The sequence below is a fragment of the Macrotis lagotis genome, chromosome 1 (assembly GCF_037893015.1).
Source record: "Macrotis lagotis isolate mMagLag1 chromosome 1, bilby.v1.9.chrom.fasta, whole genome shotgun sequence".
Taxonomy (NCBI): domain Eukaryota; kingdom Metazoa; phylum Chordata; class Mammalia; order Peramelemorphia; family Peramelidae; genus Macrotis; species Macrotis lagotis.
Window position 1 is genome coordinate 562,366,137 of NC_133658.1, and position 18,575 is coordinate 562,384,711.

The 18,575-nt window shown below is 34.2% G+C and overlaps 1 protein-coding gene across 8 annotated transcripts in view; it reads left to right on the forward strand.

Annotated features, from left to right (window-relative positions):
- PHLDB2 (pleckstrin homology like domain family B member 2) overlaps nucleotides 1–18,575 on the forward strand; it is a 140,861-nt gene that overhangs the window by 43,951 nt on the left and 78,335 nt on the right. For all 8 annotated transcript variants that reach the window (XM_074214480.1, XM_074214475.1, XM_074214477.1 and 5 more), the window contains 3 exons: nucleotides 5,777–6,160; nucleotides 15,283–15,426; nucleotides 16,844–16,981. In XM_074214480.1, the coding sequence (XP_074070581.1) occupies nucleotides 5,777–6,160; nucleotides 15,283–15,426; nucleotides 16,844–16,981 (666 nt within the window). The remainder of the gene's footprint in view (nucleotides 1–5,776; nucleotides 6,161–15,282; nucleotides 15,427–16,843; nucleotides 16,982–18,575) is intronic.

Consider the following 18,575-nt stretch of genomic DNA (forward strand, 5'->3'; position numbering starts at 1 on the left):
CTTTTAATGCTTACTTAACTGTATGAATTTTATAAAACCAAGTCACTTAACCCCATTGCCTTGCAAAAATCTAAAAACAAAAATCAAAAGAATAAAGCAAATGAGGATTTGGGGGGGTTATAGTAGCCTAGATGATCCACTTAGGATAGTGGACAACACAGAAAAATACTTCACTCAAATTTGACAACAAGGCATTGTAAACACACCATAAAAGAAAATTAAAAAAAAAATCAGACTTCTCTGATATAAAGGGAGGGCCAAAACATTTTACATAAATTTTCCAAATCACAGGCGTACCATGCACCTAATCCCTACGATGTGGAAAGGATAATTTCTACCTTTGCAAAACTTAAAAGTGTTATTTAATAGTTTATTAATTAATTATTAATTATTATTATTAATTATAATTATTATTTTATTATTCAAAGAGATCCAGTTAGACAATAGTCTTGGAAAAGTTGCTACCTCCTATTCTTTTATATTAATAGTCTACTGAGTATTGCACAAATAGATACAATAACTACCTTTTTGATAGTTGAACAAAAGTATCAGGTTATTAAGCATATCTTAAGAAGAACTGTTGAAGGATGCTTGGTACAGCCTTGAAGCAGACATGTTGGAAAGATGTTATATTTTAAGTTCTAGCCCTGCATGATTTTGATTTCTTCCACTTTTCTGAATTAGACAACTTTTTGTTCAATGCAGTTTGGAGATTAGAGTATTTGGTATGTTTCCTCATCTATAAAATCCAAACCCCTCAATCTTTTCTTTAATTGATATTTTATTTTATTTTTTCCAATTCCATGTTATGGTAGTTTTTCTACATTCATACATTTGCAAATTCATAAGCTACACATTTTTCTACTACCTTCTCTTCCCTTTCTCCTCACCCTGGCAACAAACAATCTGATAAAAGTTGTACATGTGCATTTGTGTTTAACATATTTATATATTAGTCATTTTGTGTAAGAAGAATTAGGACTAAGGGGAAAGAAAGAAAACCATGAGATAGGAAGGAAAAATACAAGAGAAGTTTTAAAGAAGTGAACATAGTATATACTTTCAGATTCTGTGTTGGGTCTCCCCCTACTCTGGATGTGGATGGCATTGTTCATAACAGGTCTCCCAGGGTTGTCCTTGATCTCTGAACTGCTGAGAGGAGCTGCATCATCATAAGTGATCAATTCACAATATTGTTAATGTGTACAATGTTCTTTTCAACCCTTCAATCTTACAGTTTGTCATGGCCAGTTCTAATGCTATGTTAAAATGAGCAAAGATAGTGAGGAATATGAAAAGGCAAAAAAAAATTTAATTAATGAATAAATTAGTGAAGTCCAATGCTTTTTAAACTCTCTTAGTTTATAAAAGTAAAAGTTGTTGGGGGAGTGGAGAAATGAGCATTATGCAATATTTAAATCTTAGCATTTTAGAGATGGAAAGGATGTTAAGAGGTAATCTATTCCATTGGCTCATTTCTAGGTGAGGACATTTTGAATTAGAAAAAGTGAGAAGTCTTGCCCAAGGTCATTAAATGACTGAATCTTATGGAAAACTCAATTAAGATTAATTCAAATTGGGCCTTTGCACACAAAGCTTTTTTTAAAAAAGATGAATGGTAGAAAGTCATCCAAACTTCCTCCCTTAATTTCTAAAACAAGGAAAAATTTATTGAGTGGGAATGTTTTTATAGGGCAGCTAGGTATTGAACTGGATGTGTGGGATGTGCAGGTTTGGATATAGCCTTGACCTCTTACTAGTTGTATGACCCTGGGCAGGTCACTCAATCTCATCTGCCTCTGCTTATCAGTAAAATGAGCTGGAGAAGAAAATGGCAATAGTCTATGTGGAGTCATACAAAACTGATTAAGAACAATAACATTTTTGTAGCTATGATATAAATTTTAAATCAAATTTGTGATGCATTAGAATTGTGCCTTTAATACCATTGAAGCATATTTTTATAATGTCATAAGAATTCACAGAAGAGGGAGCACTCAGGAACAACAATAATGGTCAGGAAATAGGACTTTACCCAGGACTTGGTTAGATGGGATTTGGATAGGTGGAGTCTGGGCATTCCAGAGGGCTGATGAATATCCCCTGGGAATGAGCCAAGGAGATTAGTTTTAGGTGATGGCGGATGAAAGGAATTGATTTGGTGCAGAGTGGAGTGGGGGTGAGGAGCAGGGTAGGACAATCATGGGCCAGCCTGAAGGGAGTTCAGGAGAAACTTGGCTTGGGGTTAGTTTTTTCTTGGGCTTTCTGGGTTTTCCTTAAAAGGTTCCTCTGTTAGCTCTGATGCACATTAATTCATTGGTTTATTTGTTTGTGGAGTAGATTATAGAGGGCTCCCATGACTTGGCAATATATGGATATGGATTTCTTTAATCTGTAAGCAGCCCCCCTGCATTGTACATCTGATTCAGACTTGGACAAATTGGCTGTGAATGGAGTGATAAGAATAGAGAGCTGCGCATACCGGCAGACCCAACTTCCTGTACTCAGGGCTTTGAATACTGTTTCACAGGCTGAAATAGCATTCCTCTTAACACTGAGATTGCTTATTCCCTGATGACTTAAGCAATAGCACTGGCTTCAACAGAAACTATTTTAGGAAGGACATAGAGGAGGAAATATGTCCCCTGGTTTGGGCAGAAGTAGATTCTAGCACTTGGTATTTTTTTAGATTGAAAATTGGCAATTTTTAGATTAAAAGTTGGAAACTTTTCAGGGCTAATTTCTACATTCGATGAGCCCTAAAATGTGATAGAAAAGGCTATTTTGGGTATCTTTTTATTGTTGAATCATTTTAGTTGTGTCTATCTTGTCCTGACCCCATTTAGGATTTTCTTGACAAAGATAATGGAGCAGTTTGCTATGTTTTCTTCTCCAACTCATTTTACAGATGAGGAAACTGAGGTAAACAGAGTTAAGTGACTTGCCCAAAGTCTCACACAGTTACACAGTGTCTGAGGTAAGATTTGAACTCATGAAGAGGGGTCTTCCCGATTCCAACCTCAATCCACTATCTTCTATCCTCTGCCACCAAAGACTGACATTGCTATTGTCCTCAATAGGTTAGCAAATGCTTTCCTCACAATATCTGAGCCCCATAACAATGCTTCAAGATAGATACTATAGGCATATTTTTACCATTACACAACAAAGGAAACCGTGGATTCAAGGAAACCAAGTGACTTACTCAATATCTAACCTATGAATGGTTGTTTATTTAGTGTTTGAAGTAGAATTTGAATCCAGGTCTTCCTGACTGCAAGCCCATTTTGATTCAATTAACTTGAATTAGAGAACAGAAATTTTGTAAATTTTAAGATTGCAAAACAGGTGCTTTGGGGGGAGGGGATGGATTTAGAACTATTTCTCTGCTGCAGCAAGATGTGCATCTACCTATTGCCCCACCCCATTCACTTATTCCTACTTGGGGTTCAATATATTATATGTATTCCAGATTGATTTTCCCTCTAGATGGTGGAAACAACTGGAATATGGACGTTTGTTGTCCCCTTGCTCCCTCCTCCTCTCTCTTCTTCCTCCCCTATAAAACTGAGATGGGTCGGACTTGGCATCAGCTGGAGCTATGACAGCAGCTGCAGAGATACATAAGCAGTAGTGTTGCTCAATGCAATGAATACAGAAGCTTAGGAACAAGATTATCTGTTTTAAGGATACTTGTCATGGGAACAGACTATGAAGAAAGAGTTGGAGCATTGAAGAAATTCAGGGAGTGAAAGGGAGGTGGGAAGTCACAGTGATTTGTCTAAACATTCCTTTTGATCTATTATTCTATTTTGCCTTTTTAGGGTAGAAGCAGAAAGTCAAACATCCCTTAATTGTTTTGCATGTACAGTTATTGCATTTAACTGATTTAATTGGGGCAAGGAAAACTTGTACTTTTCTTTGTTTTGCTGACAGCTTAACTATTAATATTGTGTTAATCTTGGAATTAGTTGCCATTTGGTATTTGAAAACTAAGCATACTAGTAATCACTTTAGTAGATTTGGTTCCTTGATAGGCAGACCTCCAAAGGATTTTGTTTTCCTTTGCTTTCTTTTTTCTATCATGCAGAAAAGGTAGTGACCATTCAAGCCTGGTGACCTAGTAATAGTAGTAGTAGTAGTAGTAGAAGTAGCAGTAGCAGTAGCAGCAGCAGCAGCAGCAGTAGTAGTAGTAGTAGTAGTAGTAGTAGTAGTAGTAGTAGTAGTAGTAGCAGAAATAGCAGTAGTAGCAGTAGTATCAGTGGGATAGTGGGGGTAGCGGTGGTAGTGGTGGTAGAAGTAGTAGTAGTAGCAGTGGTGGTAGTAGTAGTAGTAGTAGTAGTAGTAGTAGTAGTAGTAGTAATAGCAGTCATAGAAGAAGTGTCTGGACAAATTGCTTATTTAATTTGGAATTAATGCAGGTGGTGAAACTATCAAGGTGATCTTTTTTCCTAACCTAATTCTTTCTTGGTATAAATGTTACTTAAGAAGCATAGTACCATCCATTTTTCACAAATATACACTATTATTTTCTTAAAATTAAATCATAATTTTGCCCAGGGAGCCCAGACAAAATACATAAACTACAAAGAAAAGTAAGTGAGAGTGATTACTATATATGTGCATTGATATCTGTAAAATAGATTACTCTGTTTAACATGAATGTTCATAGATAATCTTTATCAAATTGCATGCTGTCTTAGGGAGAGGGGAGGAGAGGGAGGGAGAGAAAAATTTAGAACTCAAAATTTTATAAAAAAATGAATGTTGGAAACTACCTTTGCATGTAATTAGAAAAAAATTAAATGCTATTTAGTGAAAATAAACTAGAATAGTTTACTCAGCATTTCTAATAACTTTTTTCTGTTAGATTACTCTGTTTTCTCCATTTTGGCAAATTTAGACATGGTATGAATTGTCATTGAAAATTTAGAACACCAGAATTGCTTTAATTTCTAATAGTTCACTGTGTGGTGATAATGAAATAACCTTTCCTTCAAAGCACAGAGTATTCTGGAAAGATCTGAAGCTTTTTGAAACAAAATGAATTTTAAAGAAGTAAACCCAACTTTAGAATTGACAGGTTCTCTAGAGTCTCCTTTCAAGGGTGACAAACAACATAACTGTTTCTGTAGCAATTCAGATCATAATTTTAAGCCAAAATGTTATGAAACTGCCTTCCTGAAAGAGCCAGATGTTTCTGGAGCTACTTGTGAGAGAAATAAAGAATGAGGGAAAGAGAAGAGAAACCAAAAATTAAGATGTAATGATGAGTAAAGAGAATATCCATTAAGTTACTTTGTGTCATTGTACACATTTGTTATTGCAACATTGTTAATACAAAAGAATATTGTCAGAACTGAAGTATGAAGTAAAAGGTTGGTTCTAATCTACATATTTATCTACCTATACCATCCATCTCCTTTATCTATCCCTATATCTATATAGCAATCATTTATCTGGCCAGTCTTGTCTATATCTCTTTTTTCTCACCTGTTCATCTATCTTTCTTATTTCCCTTCTAGTTATCTCTTCTCTATTCATCTGTCACCTAGTTAGCACCTACCTTAGTTATCATCTATCATCAATTTTACCTACAGATTCATTTTTCTATTTATTTAAGCTCTTTTTACTCTTTAATTAATAAATATAACCATTGAAGAGTATCCATGAAAACACTGAGCATCTCAGATGTGGAATTAGTAATTATCTGAAAATTATTTGGTTCCAGAAAGACTTACTGATCTTCCCTTTTACTCTTTTTTTTTTACATTAGGAAAGACAGCGCCTGGAGACGATCCTTAGCCTCTGTGCAGAATATACCAGACCTGAGAGTAGCTCGATTGCTATGACCACTGTTGCTGATGTGCAGAAGATTAACAAAGAGCTTGAGAAGTTGCAGCTATCCGATGAGGAATCTGTATTTGAGGAGGCCCTGTTACCTCCAGAAACAAGATACAGGTGCCACCGGAAAGCCTCCATTACTGATTCAGAGTTGTCTGGCTTCAGTAGCCTCAGTCAGAATGCTGCCAGCTTACCTTCCACAAGGAGTTTCAGAAATGATGAAACTTTCATTGACCTCGCCAAGACTACTCCATTACCTTCCTCTCTATTATTGAAGGCTTCTAGTGAATCTGCCTATCTAAGTATCGTACCAAAGGTAATGCTAGTGGAGTAAAAAAAAAGTGCATATTGCTTTAGTGTCACATGCAGTAAACTTAGAATCTTTTGGATCTTTAAGTTTTTAGTTTGAAGTCAATTTTAAGTGAAATTCAAGAATCCAGCCAATTTCATTAGGTATTTTGGTTAGTTCAACAATAGCATACCAGGGATTTCCTAAATGAAGTTGAAAGAAAGTCTGATGGGAATTACTGTCATCCATGTTGAGTATTTCTTAACTGCCCTTTTTCACTGCCAAAAAGTCGCAACTCTATAGGAAATAATTGCATATAACCTGAGAAGGTGACATAGGATAAATTCAATTTAATAGGGATCTAGAAAGTGTCTGTTGAAGGTTGGAGATACAAAGACAAAAACAATTCCTGCCTTACTAAAGACTTGATGTTCTACCCTTAAAAACAACAGGTACCCAGAGAAGTAAAATATAAATTATGCAAAATTGGCAACATTGACATGAGAGAGAACACTGATGACTTGTAGGAAGTGGTACTTGAGTTAAACTAAATTAAAGTAGGAGTTCCAAGATGTAAGGACCAACAAGTTGAGAAGGAAGAAATTTGCCAGTATGGACAAATTATGTGCATATTGGCAGAGGAAAGAAAGGGAATATTATATATGGAGAACAATTATGTGCACAGAGAGACCTAATAATAAAACCACTCTGGAAAGACAGATGAGAGTCAGATCAGGGATGGTTTTAAATTCCAGACAAAGGACTTTGTATTGTATCCTACAAGGAACAGGGAAGCACTGAAATTTCTTGTATACAAGAATGACATAGTCGGATACGTGCCTTAGAAATACACATATGCCCCAATGAGCAATTATCTAGAAGACTAGGTTATAGAGGGAGAACCTGGAGATAAGGAGAACATGTATGAGGTGATAGCAGTAGTTCAGAGGAGAGACCCTGATTAAGAATCTTTGTGAGTAGAGTGAAGAGGACAGATGTAGGAGCTGTCATGGAAATAGAATTTACAAAGACAACAACTGATTGCTTATAGAAAGCAAGAAAGAATGAAAAGTGAAGCTAATTCCCAAATTTCAACATAGGTAATTGAAAAAAACAGTGCTACCCTCCCCAGAAATATGGAGGATGGAAGAAGGGGATAGATTTAGAGGAAAAGATAGTTTTAGACATGTTAAATTTGTAATACCTGTGTACCATTCAGGGGAAGGTATTAAGTAGACATTTATAAATTTGGACTAGGGCTCAGGAGAAAGATGAGGGAGAGATTAGTAGATTTGGGAGTCAGCTACAATAGTTAAATCCACTGGAGATATTATCACCAAGATAAATAAGGAATAGAAGTTGCCACTACTCTCATTATCTGCCACATAGGATGCAGTACCTTCAGTCTTTCTGCTTTCATTGAAATTCTTCATTTGAATTTTAACCATATATCTTTTTCATGTACATATATGTATATGTACAAAATAGATAGCAGTTAACTAATAACAGAGTTGACAGAGAAAGCTTTCCTGAAGAAGATGGCAGCTCAGGTGAAATGTTAAGGAAGCTAGAATTCCCAACAAGTAGGAAGAGGAAATGTATTTCTAGCATATAACAAGGGCATAGAGACTATCGTTAGAAAGTTATATATAAAGAAGAGGAGCAAGTCTAGTTTGATTAGACAAGAATGTGCCTGAATGAGAGTAAAAAGGAGATTGGAGACAGATTGTGATTGTTTATGTGACTCAGACTAGGTTATATTTTATCTTAATGATAATATGGAGTAACCAAAGTTTATTGAGTAGGGAATGACATAGTCCTAAATTTTAGAAGCATTATTTTAGGAGACTTAAATTGGAGAGAGGAGAAATTGGAGGCAGGAACAACAATTAAGAGGATACTGTAGGGGCAGGGCAGCTAGGTGGCACAATGGATGGAGGACCTGCCCTGGAGTCAGGAGTACCTGAGTTTAAATCTGGTCTCAGATACTTAATTACCTAGCTGTGTGACCTTGAGTAAGCCACTTAACTCCATTGCCCTGTAAAAAAAAAAAACCTAAAAAAAACTTTAAAAAAAGAGGATACTGTAATAGATTGTACGAGAAGAACACCCCAGTTAACATGATCTCATATTTTCCTTCAGTTCTTTTCAGGATTGAGTAACAGCAAAGGAAATGAACAGTGAGGGTCATCCAAGTTTTGAATTTAGCAAGGCATGAATGGTGATACAACATTGAACCAAGGGATTGGAAAGTTGAGGATAATGTAAAGTTGAATTGCTTTATTAAGGGGTTAAGATTGTGAAAAGAGGAAAGTTGAGAAACAACATCAATGGATAAATTTAGGAGATGTAAGGGAGGATCAATTTAGGAGAAGTAAAACAGAAAGAGAGGTAGAGTGATAGAATATAATTAGATAAAGGAATTTCAGAGATTTTAATTTCAGTAATTGTTTTATTTTGGAAATTTTCTATCTCTCTCTATACCTATATACCTATATCTATAGCTATATGATCAAGAGTGTAGCCTTGCCTTTGTGTAGCTGAGATTTATGTAGCAGTGGGTCATAATAATCAAATGGATTAAGGAATTTGGACTTTAGGATGCCTCAGGGAACATCAACATATATATATATATATATATATATCCCCTCTACTACAAAAGGAGTTAGAGTGAATAGAGTGAAGAGGAAGAGTCAGAAACTGAAAGAGAGGACAGTGAATGAATTAGGGGCCAGTAGATAAGAGCCACCAGGACCTAGACTGGGTACTTTAAATTTCAAAGGAGAGACTCCCCAGTGATGATAGCTGAAGAAGACCTTCACCGCTACTCTGTACTCATCTCAACAATTTGAGAGAAGGTACAACTAAAGTACACTGGAAAAGAGGACCTGAAATTCAGTGTCATCTGGCAAAATGATCATTTCTGTACTTCCTCTGGGAAATATCTTTATAGATAGGTTTCTTCCTGGACAGAGTTCAGATGAGGATATTGGTAATACCATCTGAAAAAGATATAACAGATGTCCCTAATATAATTTTCTTATTTGGAATATTATGGCTGTAGTTTACAGCAACATCTCTTTACACCAAAATGTCTCTTTCTAGAAAATGGAAAGAAGTACAGAAGAGAGCATAGTGTCTTGGCTATGTCAGTTTGAGAGAGAAGTCACCTGAGGGTAGTAGAATTCTCTTGGGAAAAACAAAAACTGGACTGAACTGACTTGCTTAGTCTTGGGAATAGTTTGTTCCTTGTTACACATTTTTTTAAAATGCTGTATTACTTGCTTGATAAAACATGGTTCATTAAAAGTAGACTTTGGAGTTTATGGAAAAAATATTTTAAGCTACTCTGACTCCATAGAGAATTTGAGTAACATTTAAGTGAGCCAAAATTTTGAAGATATAAATGTCCTTGGATATTTGATTATTTAGTAATTGACCCTTTTTGATTCTGCTTTCATAAGCTAAGGGACAAGTGGAAACTGAGATTGAACTTCTCTTTGAGACAGTTTTCTGTCTTCCATGAAAAGACTCTACTTGTGCTTAAAGAACTTTTAAAAATTCTAAAAAAGGGTGTTATAGGGAAAAAACTAAAATTAGCACTTAGGGATTATTACTTCTAAAATGGAACATATTATAAAAAATGGAGATAATAGAGACCTATTTATTATCTATATGATAATTAAATTATCTAAGTGTGTTAGTGGCATTGTTGCCACCTAGGACATCCCCTATATACTGTATAGTCATATTTAAAGCACCCTTTCTATTTTTTTTTTAGGTTTTTGTAAGGCAAATGGGGTTAAGTGGCTTCCCCAAGGCCACACAGCTAAGTAATTATTAAGTGTCTGAGGCCGGATTTGAACCCAGGTACTCCTGACTCCAGGGCCGGTGTGCTATCCACTGTGCCACCTAGTCACCCACCCTTTCTGTTTTCTTCCACTGATAGAAAGAAATGTGTTCTTACCATCAATTCTTCAAAAACAGGAATGATTAAATGATTTAATGTATGTAAAGTATTTTATAGCTTTAAGACACTGTATAAATCATAATATCATAGAATGAGAGTTTGAACAAACTCTTTTTACACATGAAGAAATTTAATCTTAAAGAGATTAAGTGACTTGTCTAAGGTAATGCAAGCAATTAAATAACAGAGGTAGGATTTGAACATGGCTCCAATGATTTCAAATTTGGAGCTTTTGTCTATATATATAGAAAAGATTCTTTTTAAAAATAGACTTTTATTGAACTCTTTTATTTTAAATGTGACTTTTGTTTCCCAAACATGGCCCTCTAAGAGCCATCCTCCATAACAAAGAATAAATAAAAAGGGGGGGGGGATAATTCAACAAAACTAAGGTGTTGAGGGGTGGCTAAGTGGCACAGTGGATAGCACACCGGCCCTGGAGTCAGGAGTACCTGGGTTCAAATCCGGCCTCAGACACTTAATAATTACCTAGTTGTGTGGCCTTGGGCAAGCCACTTAAACCCATTTGCCTTGCCAAAACCTTAAAAAAAACAACTAATATGTTCAAAAAGTCTGACTGAAAAAGTTATATATAATGTTCCCTATCCTCAGTCTCTCACTTCTTTAAAGAAGGATGGGAGGGCAGCACAGTGCAGAGGCTGCCTTCTCATATTTCTTCTTTGGAGTCAACCTTGGTCATTTTTATCTCACAACATTCAGTTTCAACTTTTTATTATTTTTTCCTTTTAATTGTTGTCATGAATATTGTTTTTACTTTAATATAAAATATTATTAAAAATCTTAGATTTACTATAAATTAATTTATAATTAATTCTCTTTTGCAGGTTATTTTTTGTATTCTTTTCCAGTAGCCATATGTTATTTTAATTGAGATAGTTCAATGAATAGGTTTCCCCCTAAAGAATTTACCTCATATTGAGAATTATTTTAGGGGAAAATATTCATTTTTTGTAGAGCCTTTGATCTATTTAGACTTTTGGATGTATTATTAAATTTGACTCATTTTAATTATTGATTACTTGAAATTTTGTTTATCATTTTCATATTCCTATCATTTTGCCCCCACTTACATCCTCTATCATTTCTACTTACCTACAGATTTAGTTATATTGTAGGACTTAAAGAGATGTATGCTGTGAAATATTTTACTACCATAAATGAAAGAATCTATTTTTAATCCACTTTGGAAGTTGAAATCTAAGAAGTAATGTCAGCATTAACCAAACAGGATACTGGACTAAATGAGACCTTCCTGCTAGGATTACTTGTCAGTGATTTAGGAATGCCATTCATTGTTAAGGGAATGAATTTCAGATAGCAATAAAAGAGACAACTGGATATCAGGGCAGTGGAATTTTTTTTTGTTCTGATAGTTTAATATTCACTAATAAGAATAATAGTATCATTTCTATAGTACTTTAGGGTTTGAGGTTTGCAAAATGCTTTACAAATATTATATTATTTGATTCACACAACCACCCTTGGAATTAGGTGCCATTATTATTGAAACAGAAACTATATGTTTTTGTTGTTTTTACAATGTGAATGAAATATAATTGGAAAAGGTATGCCATCTTGGTTAGGCAAAATCAAATAATTATGTATTCAGCTTCTCTTTCAATATGTAGTATGTGGTATGTTGTATATCAAATTTTAATCATTTTGCCTTCTGAGAATTAGGGGAAACTGACTCTTCTTGGTCTTCAGGCTTTTGGGAAAAAAGACTATATCCCATATCAGAATTTATAATCAAAAACAGAGTTTACATTGTATCTTGAAAATTACATAGCAGGGAATTCTTATTAAAAAAGACTGATGGAGGCAGTTAGGTGGTATAGTGGCTAGAGCACTGATCCTGGAATCAGGAGAACCTGAGTTCAAATCCAACCTCAGACACTTAATTCTTCCTTAGCTGTGTGACAATGGGCAAGTCATTTAACCCCATTGCCTTGCCAAAAAAAAAGATTGATAGTCTAACATAGATATATACATACATATATATATATATATATATATATATATATATATACACACATATATATGCATATATACACATGTATACATACATGTACATTTATGTACACACATATATAAATAAAATGTGAAGGAAGTACATGGGGAAAATGTTAACCATTTTGCTAAAAATAAGAGTAGAAAATATATATATTTATTACAAAAATACATATATAAATACACACATATATGTATGTATATATAGATATGATTGTACAGCACAGGAGACACTGGCACAAGACCACCTAGCATGGTATGCCCTCATCAGTGAGGCTGCTGTACTCTATGAGCAAGGTAGAATCAAAGCAGCTCAAAGGAAATATGACATACGTAAGTCTAGAGAACCTACCTCAGGTGTTCACATGGACTATTTGTGCCTGACCTGTGGTAGAACATTCCAAGCTCGTATTGGGCTGATCAGCCACAGTTGGACACTTGTAATTTGTCTCAAACATAGTGATGTCATTTTGGTCTTCTTTGATAATGAAGGGCAAGAACCAACCATATATAAATATATACACACACATATATATATATATATATATATACACAAATATACATAATTTAGGCATTCTTTGCATTTGAAAAATATACTTAAGTATAACACAGGGCCAGGGGATATAGATCAAAAGATCTTATCTTATTTGAATAGTTATTAGCCACATAACCTTAGAAAAGTTAGCCCCAATTTCATGTTCCCCAAATTCTACATCTGAAATTTTTTGTTACCTGTATGGAGAACTTTTCATATGTAATATATTAGTGGCATGCCATCCATCTAGGTCATGACCTTATATTATGCCAATGGGAGGAAACTCTTAATTTTAGCTATACTTCAGATTTTTTGTCAAAAGACTGGACCTTCTTTGGTCAATTCCCCTATCATAGCTGTAAAGAGGGATAATGGATGTAGAATTGTCCTCAGATTAGAGAAGACCTGGGTTTAAATGCCTTATATGGCATGACACCAACTGTGGGGCCTTGAACAGAGTGCTAAAACTTTAAATGCTCTCTAGACAAGAGAGTATTTAGCTCTCTAAGACTCAAAGTGGCTAAGTTAGTAAAGGAAGTTTCTCACCAGGATCCTTAATGAAACCACATTTAAATAAAAACCATATTTAAAAAAAAAAGTAGGAGATATTTATTCCTACACTATGCACCCACAAATGTAAAAAAAATGTGCTTTATAATAAATTCTAATGGGTCATATAAATGAAAACTGTTGTAGTTAGTCTGTGACATGTTAGTGGCAGGAATGGATGCCTCATGGAATTTCAGAAAGGGAAGAAGCATTTTCCAAGCCTAAACCACTGTGCTCCTTTCTTATTGGGAGGCCATCGGACTCCGCAGCTGTGGGAGGGATGTTCTTAGCAGCACTGTGTTCCCATCTTACTGGGTGGCAAGCATCTGGCACAGCTGTAGGGGCACAAATTTTCCCTAGGTCATGAATTCTTTCTCTTCCATTTTGTCATAGAAATAATAATTTACATATTACTTAAGTATTCCAATCAGCTCACATATGCAAAAACTTCTTATTTATTCCATAATATACCTGAAAAAAGAAAAGGAAGAAAAGAACAAGAAGAGGAGGAGGAGGAACAAGAAAATGATTTTCCTAAAGCTCAGGCTCAAACATATCAACCCTTTACTCAATAAATGCCAGTGACTTACTGTTGCCTGTAGGATCAAATTCAAAATGCTATGTTTGGGTGCAAAGCCCTTCACCATTTGGACCTCTCCTACCTTTCCAGTCTTTGTACACCTTAGTATTGGATATGTATTCTTCAACAAATGATATTGACTTCCTAGCTGTTCCACAATAAAATTGCTCCATCTCTCAGTTCTGGGCATTTTCTCTGGTTGTTCCCCATTTCTGAAATGTTCCCTCTGCTCTATCTGGCTTCCTTTAAATCCCACCTTATCTAGAAAACTCTTCTTGACTCCTTCTAGTTCTAGTGCTGTCCCTCTGTTGATTATGACCTATTTATCATGTATATAGCTTGTTATATATATATATATATATATATATATATATATATATATATATATATATATATATATATATTTGTACACTGTCTTCCTTAATAGTTTGTAAACTCCTTGAGAGTAGGACTGTCTTTTACCTCTTAAACAAAAGTGTTTAGTACTGATGTATAATAGGAGCTTAAAAAAATGTTTATTGATTGATTGATACTATATAGGAAAAATATATTGTTACTTTCATAAGGATTTTCATATGCCCTTTTTTTTAAACCAAGTGTGTTGTATAATAAATATCCCAATTCTAGAACAATAAAGATTCCAAGAGATACAAGATGACAAAGTAGTTAGAAAACTGACCTTTGAGTCAGGAAGAACAGAGTTCTCCCATATACTGGCTGTGTGATCTGGACAAGTCACAACCTCTCATAGTACTATGAGGCTTTAAGTTGTAGAGCAAGTGTATGGCTGGATTGGTTAAGAGCAACACATTTATATATAATTGAATTCATAGTTTTCATTAAAATATGGTCTGATTTGGTTTGATTTTATGGTTTGATTTACTTGGCAATGAACATAACCATTATTAATAATGGCTTTTGTTTTTAAGAATTCTGAGGTCAACTCTTCTAATTCACCTTCAGAAAAGGAAACATGTCATTCATGGAGACAAGCATATTAACATAGGTTATACATTTTCCAATTTTGCAGTTAATGATAATGATGATGACCCTAGCTATCAGGGTCAAATAAAGTTGCACTAAATACAAGTAGAATGCTTAGAAAAAGGCTTTTTCACTTGTTCTAATATGGGGTTTTTGAAGCCTCAAGGGATTTATTGGTGGTCTAAAGAGCTTTGGAATGAGAGTTGACAAACCAGTGAATTAGCCCTGGCTTTTCAGCTATCACTTAACATCCCTGGACCTTGGTCTCCTCATCTGCAAAATGAAAAGATTACTGGGCAATCTCTAACATCCAATTCTAACAATTCATGACTTTAAATAGACTTTGGTAGGTTAACTGTGTACCTAGCCACCACTGATAACATTATGAAAAAAATGTGTCACCATTTCTGAACTATTTTACAAATGAACTTTTGTAATACAGCCTTTTTTTTAGTAGGGTTGGGTTTTAAATAGTTTCTTTCTATTTGAATGAATTACAGACACCTGAAAGTGTAAATGAAGAGCAGAGGAATCAGGAACTGGCTCATATGGAAGAGGCACGATTGGTAATACTAAAAAACCTTGAGGAACTTGAACAAAAGATTAAAGATCTCAATGATCAGATGGATGAATCCTCTAGAGAGGTAGGAGGCAGATGAAATCATTTTTCTCTCTCTCTTTTTACCTTCTCACTTTTCTTTTTTTTTCCTTGGGGAGGGGATATAAAAGCTTTCTCTTGATTACTATGATCAGCACAAAACAATCATCAATATACACTTAGAGAGCCTCCACTATGTACAGAACAAGAGAGTTAAAATCTTAATAAATCAAAATGAGATTCTTAAACTACTTTTTATACATTAACTTAATTTTGTATTGTATAAGATTTACACTAAAGAGTCCATTAGCTCAAATACAAATTTTCACTTTAGTTTTTTTTCATAAATGATACCTATATTATTTAAGAGAGTAACTTATCTTTTACTTCTACTACTTTTACTGTTAAGCCCTAGAAACTTTCCTTCGTTTATCATTGCTTAGAAGCCTGTACTTTCACTCCAGGCTGTGTGCAATTTTCATATTGACTTTAGTGAACAGAGCCAAGATGTATGCAACTACTCCCAAATTTGCTGGTGCTCAGCCTAGATACAAGAAACTGATGTAATTTCAAATATTCTCTAAGGTAGCTGTTCTCAAAGTTTGGGCATTCCCCTGGACGTCCCTGAGGGTCTTTCAGGGGTTCCACAAGGTCAAAATTATTTTGATAACAATCCTGAGTTATTGTCTTTTCTATTAAAATACTCTTCATTTTTACAATTACATAGTTGTGTGAAACTGAATTTTCTTGATAGACTTCAAGCAAAGCAACTTACCACAATGACTGCAAAAACAGAAATGAGGATCCAGCTGTCTTCTGTTGAGTCAAATATTAAAGAGATTTGCAAAAAAAAGTCAAACAAATTACTTCTCACTTTTTTTTTGTTTTGAGAAATTATTTTTTGTTAAAATGTTGTTTATGTTAACAAGTAATAGATTAATTATTTTTAATTAATAAATAAGTATTTTCACAACTTTTAATTTCTAATGCAATAAATATTAATAGATATAAAACATAAACACAAGTTCTCTGGGGCCTTAAGTAATTTTAAAGAGTATAATAGGGTTCTGAAATTAAAAAATTTGAGACCTACTGTTCTAAGGAGTAGGCAAAAGTATAAAGTAAGATTAAACAAAGAGTAAAAATAGCTTCCTTAGTAAAGATCGCAAAACTTCTATATAGCTGCTCATATAGCTAACATAGTAAACTGACTCAGTCAAAATTTTCTTAATGGTTTGGTATAATAAATACCATTCAGGTCAGATAAAAAAGCACTGACTCTGGATTCATATCTAATGTTTACCACTAATAGGATCTTGGGTAAGTGATCACCTACCTGGTGCTCAGTTTTCTTATCCTGAAAAATGAGAGTTGGACTAGATAGACTCCAAGGTCCTTGCCAACTCCAGGTCTATGATCTTCTGTTTTGAAAGAGCAACTCTGGGAAATGTTTTGTGTTCTAGGGGGATTTGGAATGTGCCCTTCTAGATGGTGAACAGAAAGCAGAATCAGCTGAACTTATGAAAGAAAAGGAGATATTGGACCATCTAAATAGGAAGATAGCAGAGCTTGAAAAGAACATTACTGGGGAAAAGACCAAGGTAAAAATTCAACTAACCAAAGGAAATTTAAATGATTCTAAAACTAATCAAATGCATTTTTCTTATGGATATATCTGTATGTATTTTATCAAACAAGAATATTTTGAATAGTTACCCACTAGAATGTTAATAATGGATCTATTACCTCTTAACTTCCATAATTTTTATATCATTGGTTATATTCTCTTAAACCAAATGGATAACATGCCATGAATTGGGTCAGACAATGAGGTGATGGTACAGTTTAAGTGAGTTACCCCTTTAAGGGCAAAGACACAGATGTTTTACTAATTGTTGTTCATAACAGTCTGTCCCTTTAGAATGATTAATTCTTTTATTTCTTTGAAATTCAAAGAGTAGATTTGTTGTTTGCTGTAATTCTTTGTTATTGGTATCTCACCCTTAGGATCTGAAGTTATACAATCGTGGATCTCATTTTTCAATTTTTTTTAATAAGATGATTGTATTTTAGTACAATGGCATCAGTTGCAGGTATGTTGATCTTGGCAAACATAGATAAGTTGTTTCCTGGTATCCTCTCCCAATATAAAGTAGGGAAAGTGAAAATTCTGAATGACATGGCAATAGATGAGAGGTACCCTTGAAGCAGTGGTTGGAAATTCCATTGTATAGCCAACAACCTATAAGCAATGTAGTTCCCAAATTGGAGGGAGCACTTATACAACCATCACATTGCAATGATTCAGGGGTTGCAGATTATCTAGACCTTTTATTTATTTGTGCCTTTACATCTTTATAGCCTTTAGAAGGGATAAATGAGGTGAAGAAAGGAAGCAAGACTTCTTTCTCTTTCACACACTTACCCCCTTCCCTCCCCTCCCACATAATCAGACTGTATATGAATTATATTTGGAGGAGAAAAAAATAAAGGAATGACTAATATGTATGTGCATGAACATACAAACATTTGGATTTCTGTAGCTATCTCCATCTGCATGTCTTAGTGATCTCAAATGCAGTATTCATGTCTTAGTGATCTCAAACTCAATATCCACAAACCAAACTTATCACAGTCCTAAGACCCAATCAATGTTCCTATTTAAGTATATATTTGGAGTATGTATATATAAAATTATAAAAATATATAAACAAATAATATAAATATATAATTATATTGTATTGCAAATAATTTTCAATGATTGTCTTATAATTATACATATTATAGATAATTTGTATTTTATAATTATATAATTTAATTATATGTAATTATAGTTAATTGAAAATAAATTTATAATTATATATAATATAAAGATATTCTATTAAATTATTCTCTAGAACATTCTTAGTTTATTCTATGATACTACCATCCTTTGAGTTACTCAGGTTTGATACTATGATTCCTCTCATTCCCTAATCACTCATATCCAATCAATCAATTGCCAAGTCTTATCTTTTCTATCTCCAAAAGTTCGCTCACATTTGTCTCCTCTTCATCCACACTGTTACCACTCTAAATTAGACCTTCATCACATCCTGCCTCCTCTTCCCTCTTCAATCCATCCTTCAAGAGCTATCAAAACAATCTTTGTAATGAAATCATGTCACTTTCCTGCTTGAAAGATTTCCATAGACT